Genomic DNA, 17,616 nt, shown 5'->3' with positions numbered 1-17,616 from the left:
GCAGCCCAGGGGCCGCGGGCGGGCCCCGAGCCTCGGCCGGCCGGCCGGGGCCGCGCCAGGCACGCTGGGACGGGGAGTTCCGGCTGGCCGCCGCCTGTAGGCCAGGCCGTGACTACGAACTACATTTCCCAGCGTGGCCCGCGGCGAAGAGAGGGGATAAAAGGAGGAACAGCGCAGGTGTCGCGCCGGAGGGCAGGTGCGGGCGGCGGGTTCAGCTCGGGACCGGGCCGGCGCTCCCGAGGCCTCATGCAGCCGCAGGAGCCGCCGGAGAGCGGCCCCGCCGCCGCGCTGGAGGCGCTAAAGCAGCGGGCGTGCGAGAGCGTGGATCTGAGCGCCGCGCGGCTGGGCGCGCTGAGCCGCGACATCTGGAGCCGTCCCGAGCTGGCGTACGCGGAGCACCAGGCGCACGACGCCCTGACCCGCTTCTTCTCCGGCGGGGACCTGCCCGGCGCCGCCTGGGCCGTGCAGCCGCGCTACAAGCTGGGCACAGCTTTCCGCGCCGACTGGGGCACGGCGGCCCCGCAGGACCCGCTCCGCCTCGCCTTCCTCTGCGAGTACGACGCGCTGCCCGGGCTCGGGCACGCCTGCGGCCACAACCTCATCGCCGAGGTGGGAGCCGCCGCCGCGCTGGCGCTGAAGGCCGCCCTGGAGAGCCTGGCGGAGCCCGTGGCCGTGCAGGTGGGAGCCCGCCCGGGGAGCGGTGGTGAGCGCTCCCGGGCAGCCCCTGACTCTGTGCGCCTTTGTGCTGCAGATCACCGTGCTGGGGACGCCCGCCGAGGAGCAGGGAGGAGGCAAAATAGACCTCATCAAGGCTGGAGCGTTCGATGGCCTGGATGTGGTTTTCATGGCGCACCCCTCGCAAGAAAACGCTGCTTACCTGCCCGACGTGGCCGAGCATGAGTGAGTGGGTGGGTTCCGGTGGGAAGAGGTGGTTTGTTTACTTTTGTCCCCTTCCTCAGAAGGGGACCTGTTTTAGCAGTGGCTGAACCCGGAGCCTTGCAGGTGCCCTTCAGACAAAGGTATTTGCAATCAGCTAAGGAGCCAGGTTAGTGTTAGGGAACGGCACTCTGAGCCGTTCTTCAAAAGTGCTGTGTTCAGCCTAGTGCTCAAATCCCTGCCTGATCTGAGATAATCTTTCATGTATCCCAGAAATCCATCTTTTGTTCCGATGTTTCCAGGCGTTTCTTTTAAACATTCATGTAATTATGCCATGTGTTAAAGTAGAATTTAAAGATACAGCTGCAGGGTCTTAAGGGTCATCATTCAGTGCTTTCCTGGATGCCAGTCATGTGGTCCTCTATGTATTTTTAATCAGTTTGGAGGGTGTTTAAGGTTTGCCTTCCTCCTTTTGAAAAGAACTGGCTAGCTAAGCCTGACTGAAGTTTGGATCTGTAGTAACTTCCACACTAAATTTAGTCATGGCCATGTTGTATGTATTAACTTTCATATCAACTTTTTGATTTTGATCCAAAGTAGTACTTGTCTTTCCTTCATATTTGCCCGCAGTGTAAGGATGGACAACAGTCCTACCCTCACACTGCTGCATTTTCTGCCAGCCCTCTAACTCTTTGAAAATTATACCTTGTTGTCTTCTGATTAGCCCTGATGTTCAGAGATAGCACTGGCTCACTTGTGCTTTGAGTCACTTGACTTATCTTAAAGTACACTTTGCTGGATGTGCATCCCCAGAATTGTACACAGTACATGAGGTGCAATTGCCGTAGATCTTACTCAGCTGCTGCATGGACCATGGTGTTTCCTTATAATTTTGGAGACAGCTAGCATGTTTGAGACTTCCTCTTCAGTCATTTTCAATCAATCAACTCTTAGGCAAATGCTTGATCTTTACGTACATGATTTTTAAAAAGTGCTTGGGAGCTTCATTGTTTTCTTGCTCTGCCAGTCTTCAAGGCCATGCTGTTCTTTCTTTGGTGTTGTAAACATCTGTTGCCACAGTGTCCAAGCAGTAGTCTACCAGCAGGTTTTGTTCCTACGTGTTATGTCACATGTTTTATATGATTCCTGATGTCAGAGGGTCTTACCTTCCAGAGACTCCACTAGTAAAGTCCCTCCAGTGCAACAGTTTTTACAGGTATTACATTTGACTGTCTCAGACTAAATTCTGAATTTATTTTAAAAAGTTATTTTCCTGTCATTTATGACACATACTGGAAACTGTTTTCAGATTGGTTGTGCTACTGCCCAGCTCTGATATGCTTGATTTTACTGACTGTTTTGCTATTACCAGGGCTGTTTCCGTGCTTTGATAATTTGATTCTGTAATTGCCAAGTTACATGGTAAAACAGGCAGGGTTAATCTTCATCACTTCACCAGTTCTCTGCTATATTCCTTCCTTGTCTTTCTAAAAAGTCTTAACTGGTTGTTGTGCCCTCCTTCAAGACTTAGCTCAACTTGCCATTTCTTTGCCTTAAGACTATATTTATAATCTTCAAGATGTAGATGCAGTTTTCAATTATAGTTTTGTCTTTCTGCTTGCAGTAACCTTTTGAGTTTGATACGGTAAGATTTGGAAATCTCTTCTCGTAGGTCAAGATCTGCATTAGGATGTAAGTCCTAGGTAGCCTTTAAACCTTTGAACATGGAGGAGGCATGGAATTGGAGTGCTGAATGAAACAACTTACTACTTCCAAAAGCTTGAAGTACTGAGTTTGTCATATTTTATGTAATTATGAGGTTTCAAAGGTAGAAAGACAGTTTTTCTAATTTTAATTGGTCTTTGGTTGTTTGCAGGGAGTTTAAGGACTGGTGATCACTAAGTTGCTAGTATTTCTGTGTCTGCAATTCTGAAAGCTGGCTTGTGCCTGAAGTAAGATTAGCATATTGGGATAGCTGGTGATTACATGCCAAAGTTTGCTGATGCTTATTCACTTACCCTTCACTTAATCAGCCTATTTATTGTTGGACAAACAGGATCCACATTCTTCTGCTGGTATTCTTAAACTGGCTTAGGGTGTTATTACTCTGCAAAATCTGTTGGGTTTTTCTGAGTGTCTGTGACATTTGTGTAGCAAAAGAAGTACAAGAAAAGGAATGCTGAAGGAACTTTTTGAAATAAGAAACACATGTTCCTTGTGGAAGAGAATACTGAAGCATGACTTTTTGCTGTACTTTGACTTCTTTCTATTTTTTTGAGAATGTCCAGGGATCTTTGTGAGTTGATTTGAGGGGTTGCAGTCTAATACTTGGGATATTAATGGGCAAGTTTCTTACACTTCTTAATGATAATAAATTTTAAATAAAATTTCTAGTTTAGAGAATGGATTCTGTAATTGTCTTGGAAGATTAGTGGGGATTGAAAAATGAAAGCTTAATTTGGATTGCAGCAGTAGTAAGAGATGTTTCCTGTTGCAACAGTGCGCTGCATTGTGTCCCTCTGACATCCAGAATTTAAGTGCTGGTGTTAACTTGCAGCTGTGACATGGTTCTGAGCACAAGAGGTCACTTCAGGATAACTGGTTAAGTTGGCATTTGTGCAACACAGAGGGACAAGCAAGTTAGGCTGGTCTTGGCTGGATAAGAGACAGGTTGTGTGTCTTGGGATAGGAGGAATGCTTGAACATTGAGTTTTTTCTATAAAGGAATGGGTATGGAGTACAGATTGTTTTGTGTATTTTATAAATAGACCTTATATGTAGATGGAGATTTAATATTTTCCTCTTTTGTGAACAGTTCTCATATAGTCGAAATACTAAGTTATTTTGTAAGGCTAATATTAATGGCCGTCAGATGAAGCAAATAATTAATTTTTACTTAATATGTTAATATTCAAGGTATTGTGCAGTATTTTATGACTTTTTGAAGTTGGAGGATAGCCTTTGCATTAGATTTCTTCCTAGTTGCAAGCCTTTCTACCACATTTTTTGAAGGGTTCCAGGAGAGAACATCCTTGCTGTAGCATACTAATATGTATTTTAGAATAGGCTGTGCTTTTCCATACTCGTAAAACTTGACTTTTTTTATTTAGACATGGGTTATATGTGATCTTACATGCTTTTGCTATCCTACATACTGTCCACATTTTATTTGGCAAGAATTAGGACACTCAACTTCCAGTTTTGAATCAGAACAGGGTTTGTTATCCTCTGAGAAAAGTGTTTTTAACTTTAAGTCTCAGAAGAGTTAGGCAGTATATAAAAGGTGGTGGAGAAATTTAATATATGAAATGTGTACTCTTCAGGAAAAGGCTATATAAAGATGTTACCAGTAACTCCCTTGCCTGACTGGCTCTTGGTATCATTACATTCTGCTGGCTTTCTAGAAATCTTTCAGTGTTTTTTTGCACTCAAAGATAGTTTATCTATGCGACAGTCTAGTGCCAGGTAAATTGTTTGGTGTTATGCTGCACAAAATTTAAATAACATAAATTTGTGGGAACAAAAGGAAGTTTTTAATTTCAAAGGTTTTTTATTTTTCAGTGAATGAGAAACAAATAAGCAATGCCTTTTATTTCCTAGTGTGACTGTGAAATACTATGGAAAAGCTTCTCATGCTGCTGCTTATCCTTGGGAAGGAGTTAATGCATTAGATGCTGCTGTTCTTGCGTACAACAATCTGTCTGTTTTAAGACAGCAGATGAAACCGACCTGGAGAGTTCATGGTGAGATCTTTCTTAAACCTAATGTCCAGCAAGTTAGAGTTTAGGCTGCTGAAGTACTAACATAGAATATCACACACAAAGTATGGCACTAAAGCACTAAATTAGTATAGTCACTTCAAATATTATGAAACAGCACCATTTCATTTAAATGGTGTGTCTGCAATTTTTACAATCATGTCAGCATCCAGAAATAACCGCTCAAAATAGGTTGAGAGGTCAGATTTGAAAGGAGATCCAAGGTAAAGGCTAGGCCAATTTTAAGTCTTGAAGTTGCAGTTCAGAAAAAGCAAAAGAAAAACAATGCAAGGTTTATTTTGGTACATGGCCTTGAACTCCTTAGTATACGTGGGTTTGCAAAAGTGTAAGATTAAATGATTCCGAAAGTGAAGTATTACTTATGGCATCACTTTTTGAGTAGACATTCTATTAATTAGATAGCATTTATTGGAAGGGTCTAGTGGTCTGGAATGAAATTTGTTTGGTGAAGTACAAAAAACAAGTGATGATAGAAGATCATATCCCTGGTTAGTAGCCCAATCAACTAGATGTTCACTGTATTCTAATGTTTAATATCTAGTAGGTTTTGAATTAAAAAGGCCATTTTGCAGTAAGACATGTTAACCATTACACTTGATTTGTTCTCTTTCAACATCATACATTTCTACCTATAAAGTGATAAAGATTCAAAAAGTGAGGTGAAGCTGCCCTATAGCTATAAACTCAGGGTTCCTTATTGCACCCAAGACAACTTTTTCCAAGTTCAAATTAAGAAACTTTACCAATTCTACAGGACTTTTGAATGTAGAGCTGTTTATTTGGAATATTTGTTATGAGCTAAAAATCCTTCCAGATGTTCTGAGCTGATCGTTATGTGTCTTGGCTGTTTATGCTGTATATAATACAAGTGTGCATTTCTCTCCAGGTTATCTGGGTGGAGTCCTAATCCTTTTGACTATAGATGAAGCTATTTGCAGTTCTGCTGTGCAGCATGCTCACATCAATTTCAGACAGCAGGCACAGCCTCTCTATCCTATTTCTCTGTAGAAAACAAGGCACATAATTAAGAGTTGGTGTCTGCACCCCATGTGTTGCAGGTTTAAAGCTGAAGATGCCTAAGTCTTCTGTTGAATCTAAGCCTAAACCCCTAAATACAGCTTTCTTTGTAGTTTCTAAAGGTTAACACAGATAATGCTGGCAAAAAATCTAAGTACCTAAACAAGCCTTCTAGAGGTTACGCATCCTGAACAGCAGCAAAACTGTTCTGTTGACATAGCTGCTGTCATAGACCTGATTTTTCAAAGTGGAAATATTTAAATTACTTCTGGGAAAGGACAAGCAGCCAGAGTGAGATTGAATTTTAGGAATGCTTTCTTTACAACATTATGTAGGAGATCTCATGTTGTAGACTTTCTCTATAATCAGTGGCTGAATTAAGTGATCCTAAAAATAGTAGTGTTGCACCACTTACAAAAACTGAAATAATTTCCATTGCTTGAAGTCTAGAATTTCTAACCAATGTTTCACGTACTGAAATACTGTTGTCTTGAATTAATCTGAGATTTTGATGTTACATTTCTTCTCTGCTTATGAGTTGACTATATGTTGCCCCCTTAAAAACAAGAACATAGATTTTTTTTTTTCCTGCTCAAGAAGTTGTATTAAACAGGTTGCAAAAAAAAGTTTCCATCCAGAAGGGGAAATTGGGTGCTACTAATAGTGTGTAGGCAGCCTACTTGTAATTCAGGTCTGCTGTCCAGTCCATATTGCAGTTGTATTGAAATGTAACTGTAGACCTATTCAGACTCTCTCCAGTTCTATTTACAATTGTGCTGGACAAGACAGGTGAAAACTGTTTACTCATGAAGCTACTTGTTCTGAGAAAGCTTGTTATGGGTATGTGTCATGCAAATTTGCATTAATACTTACTACTTCCTTTCCTGTGATATCTGTCCCTCTCATCTGAGCTGTTCCTATTGTTATGGACAAATACTGATACTGGATTAATTCAAGACTGTTTTTTATTTTGATTGTACTTGATACTGAAGGGGGTGAAGTTCATCATCTTAATGGATTTTCTGCACCAAAAGAAATGTTTTGTTGTCTATTTAAAACAAATTAGTGCTGTCTCTTCAGGCCTCAGTGACACACATCAGTAACTTGTGCAATATTTTCATTTAAGGTAGAAGTTTCTCAGGTTCTACAGAAAACAAATCTAATTCCACGTAAAAGAAATTGAGGGTAGAAGGCCAGGGAAGCACCCTCTTGGAAGCAACTAGCTGTTAGTGCAGTGACATCTAATGTGGAACTGGGATCTATGATGTGTTCTTGTTGAAATATCTAAATATTACTGTATTTTATGGAAATGCCTTTGATGCCATAATGGTAAAAGATGTAGTCACACATTTCCTCAAGGTAGCACTTCCAACTCAAACCACACTTGTGACTAAAGTTACATGTATTATACGTTCCAGTATTTCTGAAGAAGTAATAAGATGAGCAATCTAAATGAACTTTCTGTGCACTGCAATACTTACATTATTCTGGTATTGCTGAGAAACTGATTCAGTTTTTCTTCAAGCTCACAAAATAAGTTGGAAGCATTCTAATTGAGGAAACATTTAAAAGTTGGAATCCAAGTTACCCCATATAGCAATTTTTTTTCTTGTTGGCAGACTGATTGGTTTATGACTCCAATGCATTGAATTTTAGGGGATTAATTAGAAATGCTAGTTTGGCTTGACACTAGGATGTAAAACAGATGTCTAACCAAAGAATGCTGTGAAATTGTGCTTAAAGACATGTACCACGTAATCTGACACAATGAAGAAACTTCGTCCACATACTGCATTTTTTACATTCTTTGTATTTCATGCTCAGCCGATGGTTTGTTGTTTTTGTTTGTATGTTTATAGTTCTTGACCCAGGAATTTCATGACAGGGCTGAAGTTTAAATTGCATCAATTGCATTTAATACTGACAACACAACTTTTCCCCTTCTGCAGGTGTAATAAAAAATGGTGGTGTGAAACCTAACATCATTCCTTCTTACACTGAACTAGAGTTTTATTTGCGTGCTCCTTCAAGGAAAGAGCTTTCTGTTCTGACGGAGAAGGTTGAAAACTGCTTCAAATCTGCAGCAGTGGCCACAGGATGCAGGGTAAGAATATATTAATTGTCATGTGTTTCTTTTGCACAGACCAGAACAGGAAATCAATATTTACTTTGTCTGCATAGTGTTTAGCTGAAGTAAATCTAAATTACGGTTACCCTTTTTGCTGTTCTGTTGCTTTGTGTCCTGAAAGGAGGCTTTAGTTTATAAATAGAATGCCACAGAATCCTAGAGGAATCTGTGTTGGGAGAGACCTCTGGAGGTCATCTGGTCTATTTCTCTGTTCAGAGCAGGACCAATTAGAGCAGGCTGCCGAGTGCTGTGTGAACTTTTGAGTATTTCCAAGGATGAAATTCTACCACCTGTCTCAAAAAGTGCTCTACACACCTCATGGTGAGCAGGGGTTTTCTTAATGTTTATGCTGCAATGACTTGAGCACTGACATAGGTTTCCTGCAGAGATTGCAGTGTTTCCGTCTTTGGAGATACTCAAAAGCTGCCTCAGTATGGCTCTGGGAAACCACTCTAGGTAACCCTGATTGAACAGGGGAACTGGACAAGATGACCTCCGTAGGTAGTTTCCCACATCAACCCTTTGTGATTCTGTTGTATCCAGTGGGAATTTCCTTTGTTGCTTCTTGTTGCATCACGTTGATATCTGAGACGTCTGGTTCTGCCTTCCCAGTACCCTTCCCATCTGGTAACTAGATAGCAGTAAGATGCCCTGCTAACCTTCTGTTCTGTGAAGGCTCAGCAGATCAAGTTCTTTCAGCCTGTCTTTGTACGTAGTGTTCTACACCCAGTCATCTTGGTGGCCTTCCCCTGGCTTAGCTCCAGTCTTGATTTGAGGAGAAACTAAACAAACACAGCACCAGATGTGGTCTCACAGGGATTGTCTACATCAGTAATAAAAATACTAAAGCACTAATGGCACCACTCTCAGCTGCAGATGAGTGCTACAAGTAACATGCAGCAATGTGGTGTTTTGTGCCACTGATTATAAAACACTTGGAGCTTGCATGTCTTGTGTCATCTGAGCCAGACATGTTGTCATGGAAAACTAGACTTGGTCACGCACTATCTGCTCTTAAATTAGTTCCATCTTGTATGCTGGATGTTCACAATCACTGTGTGATTTGTGAGCCTGGACATGAGTTCTAGGAGGATTTATTTGCTCTGCAATCCCTCTGGGAACTTGAGGCTAGGATGGTCTGAGGAGTGTGTAGTTTTCAAGGACCTCCTCTTGGCCCTTCAAGAGGATGTGACCTTTAGCTGTTGTTCAGTGAGCTGGAACATCCCTCTGTTTCAGTGACACTTAAAAAAATAATAGCTCCAGACCGCATTTCTGCTTCTCTTACTCTGCATCCTTGGATGCATCTTGCCTGATCCCATGTACATTAAATTTCTTTAAGTGTCCTGTAATTTCTTTTTATTTTGCTGTGGGTGATGCTTCTATCCTACAGATAGTGCTGCTAGGCTCAGAGACCTGGGAGGCTTGATGGCAAACCTCACCTGTAGAAACAAGCAAAACAGGTATTGGGTCTTCTGTCTGTTTTTTTCCCATTATCCCATGGTCATTAGGTCCATTGCCCCGTTAAACATCAGGCTCATGTAGCAACTGAGTAATTTTTCAATTAGCATTCTCATTTCTTTTGCTTTTAGTAAATGGAAGTGTGTCTCATCTAAGCTGGTTCAAGCAATATGATTACCTTTTTTGTGTTGCTAAGATAGATGGTTCTACTTGCTCTATTAATTGCAAGCATATTGCAAGACTAATTCAGCTGTAAAAAGAATGTATGTGATCATCAAAACAAATAGATATGGGGTATGTGAATGTTAGCATGTCACTTTTTTTTTTTGAGACATTAGAAGTTTTTTTCCTACTGTATCTAGAAAAGAGTTTCAGAAAGTGCACTTTATGCAAAATGGAAGTTAAGACCTCTTCAAATTTGACATTGATATTTTTTTCCATTTGTTTTCAAATTTCTTACCTGTATGAAGCCATTTCATGAATGGGGCTGTAGTTATTGGAAGCATTCTAAGAAAAGGTAACATACAGTTTGGTAAAAGCCTATGTTTATTTCTATGTTCTTTAGTAGTACCTGCAGGTGAAATCATTAGACACTGTTACAGGAAATATTTGTTTCCTATTATTGGCAAAAATTTTGAAATCCTTTCTTCTGGAATTTGGCTGTCTAGTTCAAACTGAACAGAACACCAGCTGTGTTTTGATGGAGGGTAATATTTGGCAGAATGTTGTATTTTTGAAAAAAACTTAGCACTTATGTCTGTTTTGCCTTGGGTTTGAAGTCTGGATTTGTAGGGGTTTTTTTTGGCCCTCAGATTTTTTACATTGAACTGGCTTGCACTGGAGAAAAACTCACAATAATTTGGGGTTTTTGTCTAGGTGGAAATAAAAGGTGGTGAAAATGATTACTACAATGTGCTTCCAAATAAGAGCCTGCAGAAAATTTACAAGGAGAATGGGAAGAAGCTTGGAATAGATTTTATATCAGAAGATGCTATCTTGAATGGTTTGTCAGGTAACTCCAGCTTCATTTTTAATTGTGTCTTAAGTTTAGGTTGATTGAGCTTCAGGTGTATAAAATAACAAATTAGAACTAAGTTAAACACAGTTTGGTCAGAAGAAAAAGCCAAATTACAAAGCTAAAGCTCTGTAGAAGGTTTATATCTCTGGCCTGTGTTTCTGTATTTCTATAGAAGCTAAGAACAGGTAAGAAAAGCAGTAAACAGCTTGTAATAGTTCTGAAAATATTTCAAGTAATAAACAGTTTGGTTGGGGGAAGGGCTGGAAAGCTAAGAGCAGTCTTTCTGAGAACATGAGGATGTGTAATAAATTGTTTCTCATTCTATGGCTTTTAAAATATAGAATCCTGGTTTGCTGTAAATGGAGATGAGACTTTGTTTTTAGGAACCTTGTTTAATAATAATTTCCAAGGTTACATATAAACAAGTCTACTAGAATCTAACAATTATTTTAGATGGAAGTTTTGAAGAGATTTATAGCTTGAAGTTTAAGTATCTCACTAACTCTAATTTAATCTTTTCATTAACAAGTAATTACATGCTTCTAATTTTAATTCATGAGTTCAACAGATTAGTTTTCCAAAGGGTGCTCTTCAAGTAGGTGTTCACTTTTGGCTCTTGACTGTCTCAAACTATTTAACTTTTTTGGTCTCTGAGCTATAACAGAAATGGCAATTCTTGAATACTTAGGTGGGTTTCTTGTTATCCTTAACACTTTTTTTTTCAGAATCTTCCCACAGGAGCTCTGTTCAAGTGTCAACTTCTGCTCGTACTTTTAGGCTTCACTACTGATCTTAACTGTATTTATGAACATATTTACTCCATTCATGCTAAAGGTTTTTCTCTTAGAAGGAAGATACTGTTCTTAGTAAAAAGTTATTTTAATTAGTTTGATTGTGGTACTTCTCTTCTCTATATTAAATTCAGATTATCTTTGGAGTTTGGACAAATTTGGTGTCTAGGAGCAGCCCTCCAAACTTCTTTTTTTGGCAGGGAAGACATTGTATCTAATGATATTCTTGGTATCTAATGGTGATGGGATTTTTTCTGTTTCTTATTTCCCTTCCAAATTAACATGGTGTTTCATTGTCTTGTGTTTAAAAACAAATTATGACTTAAGGCAGATTTCTTACTACTTTCTTCAGTGCAATACAAATAAGATTTACTGCTTTGCTTGTTTAGCAAAGAAGGGGGCTGAGGAACATTAAAATGTTTACTGTAGTGCAACTTTCTGGAGCTCTGCTAGTTGGTTCCTCCAAACCATTGTAGTGAGGATGATCATGAATATCAGTGATTTTGCTTTTGTTCAGAGGTCTTGAAGTGAACTTTTCAGAGACACCCAGCTGCAATAGGGCTTTCATATGTAAGTTATATGATATGTTCAATGTTAACCATTAACTTGCTTAAACCAAAACTCCCTGTTTGGGTGTTCTGTCCTTGAATTGGGTGTCAGATTTCAAAATGTGCTTGAGCAATTGCTTTATCTCATACTGCAGTAGGGTTTTACTTTTCTTTCCACAGCTTCTCTTCTGAATTTTTGCAGTGGGAATTCAGGAGAGATAACAAAGCACAGTCTCCAGAACCATGGGAGTGGAACTTTGTATGCTACCCTTTTCTGGGGGGAGTTGAGTATTTTGTGTCATCTTTTTCAAGACCTCTATTTCTGTTTAGTTTTCATGTGGTTTTCAATGTTTTCCTTTAGGATGTCAGTTTCTTCTGTTGAAAGGGAAGGAAGATAGCTCAGTTGCTTCTCCATGTCTGTGCAGCAGAACAGTCGTTAAGAGCTGAGCGCACTCGCTGCCACCTCTGCATGGGTATTAGTGTCGCTCTGCTCCCAGGTATCGCTTTAGGCAGATAAGCGTCACCAAGGCTCCCCTGAGTACCCCAAACCACAGGCTCTGCTCACTGGGCACACAGCCAGGGGCATGTGACATAATGTGAGACTGAGCTAGCTTGGACCAGGTGCCAGGACCTGTTTCTCCTTCTACTGTTGGTAGGGTAGCTTTACTACAGAATATCCATAACCTCCTAAAACAGATGGCTTAGTTAAACACATCTTAGTTGAGGCACCCATGCCTGTGATAACTTAATCTAGTCAAAACGTAGTATTCATGGGGTTTGTTGGCTTCCTGTGCACGAAACTGATAAAGATCTTAAGAAGATCTAGTATATTTGAAAAATCCTCTTTTGAAGCTTGGGACTGTATATAAATGTTTCCTGGAATCTTTTGTGTTTTCCTCTCTGTTCGTGTTTGTGGCAATACTCACTCCATTAAATGTGCAGTGACTTGAAGAGGTTTCAGGATATATTTTTGAGAAGCTGGAACTCCCATATCTTTCTGTTGAAGATAGTGCAGGATTATGTATATCACATTGATAACTGCAATTACTTATGTTTCCCAATGTGTGTGTGTCTAGCAAACATACAATTTCTGATGTTCTAAACATACCACTATGTTATTCCAATAAAGGATGTAATATTTTGTCTGATAGAGGGGAAGATTTAGCTGTCACATTTTTATTAAAAGCTGCCTGGATTTTGCCTCTCCATATTACTAGAAAATACCCAATTTAAGTGTCTTCTACTCAGCAAAAATAACACGTCAACTGGTAGTATATTGAATATGGATATAAATTTAGGAGAAATTACATGACTGAGAGCTGTGATGCAGTGAAATTTCTAATGTTTCATTTGCTAAGTGAGAGCAGGGAAAAGGGCAGCCCAGTCATTGCAGCAGTTTGTGTACTGGGACTTAGTAAGGCATGTGTAGAGCTCCTGGTTTATTCTGGAGTGTGCAGAACTTCTGGTTTGTCTGTCCAGATTGACCAAAGAATGAATCAGTAGTCTGAACTACTGGAAATTAAAATAACTTATTGCTGTGCCAAGAGTTGGATTTTCTTCAAATGCATCCTGAATTTATGGGAAGAGATGTTTTTGAACAAGTGTTGCTGTTTCCCTTACCTGTAAGCAGAGTAAATAGCAAACTCTTGTCCTCATAATGTAGGCTCTGTGGACTCACTTTCAGTAACTATAGGCTTCCAAGTAAGATCTGTATTCTTCAATCATTTAATTGAAGAGGCACTAGCAATATCTCCTCTTCATAAAGTATCACAATATAGAGATTACCTGATGTGTTAAAATTAAGTTTTATACACCATTGCTAAAGAAACAAATTCTTGAGTCTCTGGCTCCAAAAAAGTTAATTGAGATCTTAGTGGGTCATCCCTATTTTCCCCTGGTAAAAAACAATGCTTCCTCTGGATTTCACAATAACTGGTATGTTGATTTCTTCAACTTCAAAATGTCATTTTAACAAGTAATGAGTGGATTGCTTGTTTGGGAAAGCAAGAAAAAAACCCAAACACTTGGGATGTAGTTGTAGACTCTTGGATGATTTACCATGAAGAATCTTCTACTTTGGGATGATATAATTCAGTAGATAAGGCTGTGAGATAGGTGCTTGATAACATACTGAAAGTGATAGGCAAGAAAGAATCATCATTAAAATCTGCAGCATTGCTATCTGGTGTTTTTCTACAAAGCCCTAGCATTTTGTCTGGAGTTTAATTCTGAATTTATTCCAAGGGTGCTTGTGCTGTTGGGATTTCCATAACTCAATAATCAATAATAATCAAAACACATGGGGCTAAAAACAGTTACTCTCAATTTGGTTTTGTTTAAAGATAAATTTCTACTTTAGTCCCCTACAGAATGCTGAATATTTTTGTATTGCTGAGAAGCAGGAATTGCTTGGCCTAGTTTTGAAGGACTCTAACAGTGAAATATCTGAAATGCCTGAAACTCCCAAGGTTTGCTGTTTTCCTGTTTCTGAATTAACAGATTAATATTAGGAGATGCTTGATAAAAATTAGTAGTAAAAGGTATAGGAACATGCTGATACATCTTCCTTGCAGTCCAGTAACTGATCATTGATCAGAAGTCCACTGGAGAGCAGCATCTAAAGATGGATAGTTAGGGAAAACACCTTGGTGACAGGAAATGTTTGTATGGATAATGTCTCATTAGAAATGTTCTCATTTTAGTGTTTGGGGCAAAGGATACTCCATTTTAGATATGGGCTGCATATCTATAATGCATTTGCTTACAGCATTCAAAACTGCCCAAAGCTTTTTGTTAAGAAAATCTCTGCTGCTTCTAGGTTCCACAGACTTTGGAAATGTTACATTTGTGGTCCCTGGGATTCATCCTTATTTCTATATTGGCTCTGATGCATTGAATCATACTGAGCAGTACACAGAAGCTGCAGGTGAGTGAAAGTGAAAACAGTTAACATTGATAGTAGAGTTGCAGAAAAAAGCTGACAAATGTAGAATTTCTTGGTTTGTGTTTGAGGTTATATGTATATGGGTAGGATAGCCACTCCTCATACTAAAAGATAATATCATCTAGACAAAAGAAATTGGAATTGGAAGGATTATCTGTAACAACATATTCAGAAGAATTTCTAAACATGAGCCGAAAGATAAAAGTAATTTTTACTCCTAAAATACAGTACTTTTGAAAATAACAGTGCTAGCTTATAAAACTCCACATTTTCTAAAGAGCATAATGTGAACATTCAACTCTCCTGTTCTCAGTTGTTTATATCAGTAGCAGAAAATTAAGTACTTGCAAACGAAAAAAATGTTTTGAGGCATGGGAAAATATGCAAGCAGATATTTAAGAAAATCTTCTTGCAGCTGAAATTTATAATCTTACTTTATAGAATATCCCTTACGGAGTAAGTGGTTTAGTATTGGTAATCTAACCTGAAATTCCTCTTACTTTTTTTTCTGCAGGGTCACAGACTGCTCAGTTCTACACCTTGCGCACAGCTAAAGCTTTGGCAATGACAGCACTGGATGTCATTTTCAAGCCAGGTCTGTTAGAAGAAGTCAGAGAAGATTTTAGAGAAGTGAAGCTGAAAGAAGAAGAACAAGCAAATCCAGTAGGACCTGAAAAAGAATCTGGTGTTGCTGAAGGAGCATGTGCATCACACTAAACTTGATGAAAGTATTCTCAGTAGCATTAACTTAATGGAGATGCTGTATTTAAATCCCAGTAGGGGCTGGATAAATACATAGCTGAAGAAATTACGATTTTATTTAATTTGGACTTTAGGAGAAGTAAATAGTATAATTGCTTTCAAAAAATGTGAGATTTCATCTAGCTGTAATGTTTGTGTTTGCTGTGGTAATGATTTTCATACAGAGATCTCAAATATGTTCTTTTTAATTTGCAATGTTGAATAAATTATAGTGTTTAGATCCCTTGTCAGTGATTTTCTATGTAGTGCTATATTAATATTCCTTCTAGAGGAAGTATGGCAGTTTGCTGTTCTAAAATAAGCACTTTTCATTTAGTGATCATATGCTGAATCTGATCTGTGAAGCTTTTATGGAATTTCTGGTCAGTCACTTTTCTTGGGACCAGATGGAGACTTAAAAAATGAGCTGGTTTCACTGGAGAGAAGGGGCTATGTTTGGAAATATACTTGGTTTTGGTAATAGTACCTTCTAGCAATGGAAGAAGACTGGAATGTAGTCTGTAAAGCTTGATTGTCCTGAAGCACATTGATTTTCCTCCTAATAAATTTTGGAGGTGTTGTAGAGAAGTCATGGATCACAAAATCAGACTGCAGATAAATGTTTATTTGATTAAATCAACACATTTAAACTACTGCAGGAAAAATTCTGCTCTGAGGCAATACAGGTATCTACGCAAGGTGTTCATTAGCTTAACTGAAGGAGGTATATAAATTTTGCTAAACCAGTGGAAATCTTTGTCACAAAGCTACAAGTGTGGTGCCATGAAGCAATAAATGGTTGTGTTCAAATCCCTCTAGTAAGCTCTGAGGAGCTTGCAGTGAGGACCGTTGGCTTTTTTAGCCTGTTTGTTCCCACGTCCTAAGCAGCAGATCTGTTAAGTCTTGCCAGTTGTCCTTTCTGTGTGTTGTGTGATTAGTCCATTTAATCTTTGTTATTTTGCTTTCCAGGGACACTGATACTGCAGTTTTATCAAGGTGATGTTTTATGTGCCCAGACATGTTAGGATGTCTTTTAATTCACTAATTAAAGGATCTCATGAGTACATAGAAAAGAAGTGAGTGGACAGATGGATTGAGAAAGCAACTTACTGATAAATGTTTTCCTAAGCACAGGTATTACTGTAAGCTTCAGAAAGGAAAGCAGGCAAGCTGTATTTCTGCAGGAAGTCAGAATAACTGTCTTTCAGTTACTGTCTTTCTTTTTTAACAGTCTCTAAATGGTAAACTCTAAGATTCTGTTCAGCATTTATAGTTTATTGATTTCTATATTCACTTCAATTTAATGATTTCTATATTAATTTTATATTCACTTTAAGGCAGTATCCTTGCTTTCATTAGCAAATGGTTTTCACAGATGGATATGTGAAATAGATGAAGGTGGGACTCTGAGCTATAAATGTGTCGAGGATACTAAGTTGAATACTAAATCCAACAAAATTTGTTCTAAGGTTTGTCAGAGGAACTTTATCCTTAACTTTTAATTTACAGTCTGCCTTGCCAGTTCTTGGACACAACTGCCATTCATTAAGATCTACTGGGTTAAAGGCTAGTGCACTGATTTTTTTAGCACACGTGACTTTCTATTTCCTCCTGCAAGAACTGCTTAACTCATTGCTTTGCTGTTTTTAAGATGGAGTGTTTGGATCCCACATAGATAGCATATGCTGTGTTTTTGTTTTTCCTGAAAGCTGATATGCATTAAAGCCTTCTCAGTTCTTTTTGTCCAGATATCTTGGCTGCATCATATCCAAAATCAGTTAATTAAACTTCTCTGAACTAAAAGTTTGTCTTCCTTTTGTTATAATCATTGCTGGAATTAAAATGGAATTGAAGTACTGATTAAAGATGAGTTGATATTAATAAAGGAATTTAACTGTGATTGAATCTTCTTGTCCTTTGATTAATATTGGGTTGCTGCATGATTCTGATTTTTTTCCCCTAGTTTGTTATGATCATGAAAGATTGAGGGTAGTTTAAGCTTTCCATTTTGATCTGTGTTTGTGAAAGTTAATGCTTTTCAAATACAGTATTTAATGTTAGTCTTTATAATCTTATGGCTGTTTTAACTGTTAAAACATGCTGGAATTGATAGAATAAGTCAGAATGTGAGCTTGTGAGTGATCACTGAAGGATCTCTGTTAGGCTAAAGCTGGTCTAGGCTCCAGCTTGAAGTGGGATTATCACCAGCACTAGGTCAGGTGATCTTGGCTTCATTTGCCAAATCCTTGAATCCTCGTTCAGCCTCTGTTCTCAACTCCCCATGTGAGCTAATTCCAGTTTGTCTCAGAATGTTCA

At 39.0% G+C, this 17,616-nt stretch overlaps 1 protein-coding gene across 4 annotated transcripts; it reads left to right on the top strand.

The window, feature by feature from the left end:
* Window positions 1–202: 202 nt before the first annotated feature.
* On the top strand, window positions 203–17,200 carry PM20D2 (peptidase M20 domain containing 2). 4 transcript variants are annotated; one of them, XR_013339745.1, is made up of 7 exons: window positions 203–678; window positions 752–900; window positions 4,477–4,619; window positions 7,622–7,776; window positions 10,135–10,270; window positions 11,796–12,112; window positions 14,434–14,542. XR_013339745.1 is itself a non-coding variant. In XM_077782308.1 (7 exons), exons 1-7 carry the CDS (start codon window positions 247–249, stop codon window positions 15,274–15,276), a joined length of 1,257 nt encoding a protein of 418 aa, XP_077638434.1. In that variant the 5' UTR covers window positions 203–246; the 3' UTR covers window positions 15,277–17,200. The 4 variants fall into 4 exon arrangements, 3 of the variants coding, with proteins under 3 accessions (XP_077638434.1, XP_021401296.1, XP_077638435.1); XM_077782308.1 differs by lacking the exon at window positions 11,796–12,112 and adding an exon at window positions 15,074–17,200 and having other exon boundaries at window positions 203–609; window positions 14,434–14,541; XM_021545621.2 differs by lacking the exon at window positions 11,796–12,112 and adding an exon at window positions 15,074–17,200 and having other exon boundaries at window positions 14,434–14,541.
* Window positions 17,201–17,616: the final 416 nt, after the last annotated feature.

This window comes from Lonchura striata, chromosome 3 (genome assembly GCF_046129695.1).
Source record: "Lonchura striata isolate bLonStr1 chromosome 3, bLonStr1.mat, whole genome shotgun sequence".
Taxonomy (NCBI): Eukaryota; Metazoa; Chordata; class Aves; order Passeriformes; family Estrildidae; genus Lonchura; species Lonchura striata.
This window is presented reverse-complemented; position numbering and strand designations above follow the sequence as displayed.